The following is a 2,184-nucleotide window of genomic DNA, read 5'->3' as shown; positions in this document are numbered from 1 at the left end:
CATCTCACGGAGTACCTTCATTCTTGACCGGTGTATTTCTGTCTTTGTTAAATAAATAATTACCATAACAGGGTCCTTAGTGAGAAACTGGTCCACTTCTTCACAGAACACCATGGAGAGTTCAGATCTGGTGTGATTCTGCATGTTTAAGCGCCAGATTGCGTACAAGTAAAATGGGCTGAACTCCACCYGCAAACATCCAATAGTGTGCATTCAAAGGTGGTGACACCCTCCTTTCCAAAWATTCCTCAATCATCAAAAGGTTCTTTTTTTGTTGGGAACCAACTTAAGGAGACGAAAGCATCATGGCATCTGCAGCACATCAGGTAAACTTTTATAAATATGTGTGTAAAAAAGGTGAAACAGGCCAGTCGGATTAATTTTAGTTTTTAGGTTAAATGTACTCTTAATTGTTCAGCACTGGAGTTTTACCTCATTTCTGGGGTCAGTGACCACAAGGCTAAAGCATAACCTGCAGTTTTTCAACCTGAGAACCCAAGTCAAACACTAATTGTATCAAAAGAGTTCAAATGCCTGTAATAAAAGATTCAATATTTCTTTTCTTCATTGTTTTTAACAAACTGATAGAAATGAGCTGAGTTTGTAACTGAAAGTCCAATAAAACAAACMGATCAGACCAACAGAAAGTTGGTGGAGATGCCGTTTTTGCCACAGAAACACAGACGGTACTTCTTGTCGTAACAGAACGTGGAGTTTGTCCGAACAGGCTATGGCAAGAACGCCGTGAGGGTCTTGTTCATCAAGAGGCGGGGGAACTACCACGACATCGTGGAGCTGAAAGCCAACGTGGAGCTCACGCTCAGGTCTCGCAAGGACTATCTGACTGGGGACAACTCTGACATCATTCCCACAGACACCATCAAGAACACTGTCCATGGTCTGGCCAAAATCAAAGGGGTGAGTCCAGCTGCACAGGAAAAGAAAACAAATCTCAGCTTGTAGCCTTAAAGTAAAAACAGCAGAATTTATACAGATAATATGAATGTGCATCAGAATCAGTTTAAGTTATTCTAGAACGAAGTCTTTTGTGAAAATGTTTTAAACGTGAGAAATGTATAACTTCAAGGCTTTAAAATAAGTGCTGCTTAATTTGAAACAGGATGGAGGGGTTCATTTCCACACCCTATTTGTAGAAATAAACTGCTGCAGAGTTCTGTTTTTTTACATCCTTTTACTGTCTGTTCAGGTAAAAACCATTGAGCAGTTCTCACTGGATATCTGCCATCATTTTCTCACCTCCTTCAATCATGTGATGAGGGCCAAAGTGTACATAGAGGAGGCTCCATGGAGAAGGCTGGAGAAGGTAAAGCCCATAATTCAGTGATTCGCCCAGAACAAAATTCAGATGATCACTGCTGAAGTAGCTCCATGTGGTGGAAGAGGCGGCAGGAAAACTAACGTGTCAAAAAGTGATTTATGCTTTCTGCTGCCATCAGTTTACTGCTCCTCAAACTGCGACCCATTCAGCTGTTTTCTTCTTCTTTTTCCTTCTACAGCCGACACCACCTATAAAACTAATTTGAGGCATAAATCTATGTGCAAGAAATAATCAGGGAAGTGCTTCTGAACAAAGATGAGAGTGGACTTTATATTCAATGTTTTTAACAAACGCACTTTTGAGTGTCAAAAAACCCTTGGCTTAAAAAAACAGCTGAAAATGCTGAACAGTTCAAGTAATAGTTCAGACAGTGATGAACTGCTCGACGCTAAACCTGGATCGGGTCATTCTAGTGATGACCAGCAGGTCATTTAAAGCTCAGCAGGTAAATGAGAAATAATTGCAACAAAAATTAATGGTGACTCTTCAGTGAGTAATGTCCTCTTTTTCTTTGCTTGTATTCTCCTTGTTGTTTGTAAAATGAAGCATCAGGTACAAAATGAATACAACTTGGCATGTAGCTTCTTTATTATCAGGTGTTCATGAAGCTGTTTGTGACCTGATGTGATGGTAGAGTCAGATCCAATCAATAAAGCTCTCTGTCTGTTCAGATGGTTTATTTGGAACCAACTAATTCATTGACTGGACAGTACATATTAACAAGTTTTGTTAAAGGGATCCCTGATTAGTTGTAACATTAGACTTTATATGATAAACATATACTTTAACTGTAAAATAAAGACTGTAAAAATACTGTTCAGTTTTTATAATTTTTAAACTAAAAG

General features: G+C 39.0%; 1 protein-coding gene across 1 annotated transcript in view; it reads left to right on the top strand.

Annotated features, from left to right (window-relative positions):
- The first annotated feature begins 217 nt into the window (after nt 1–217).
- Nucleotides 218–2,184, top strand: part of uox (urate oxidase) — a 5,285-nt gene continuing 3,318 nt past the window's right edge. The window contains exons 1-3 of the mRNA XM_014000162.1: nt 218–326; nt 706–918; nt 1,208–1,324. Of these exons, the coding sequence (XP_013855616.1) occupies nt 306–326; nt 706–918; nt 1,208–1,324 (351 nt within the window). The 5' untranslated portion in view covers nt 218–305. The remainder of the gene's footprint in view (nt 327–705; nt 919–1,207; nt 1,325–2,184) is intronic.

This window comes from Austrofundulus limnaeus, unplaced genomic scaffold (genome assembly GCF_001266775.1).
Source record: "Austrofundulus limnaeus strain Quisiro unplaced genomic scaffold, Austrofundulus_limnaeus-1.0 Scaffold8, whole genome shotgun sequence".
Classification (NCBI taxonomy): Eukaryota; Metazoa; Chordata; class Actinopteri; order Cyprinodontiformes; family Rivulidae; genus Austrofundulus; species Austrofundulus limnaeus.
This window is presented reverse-complemented; position numbering and strand designations above follow the sequence as displayed.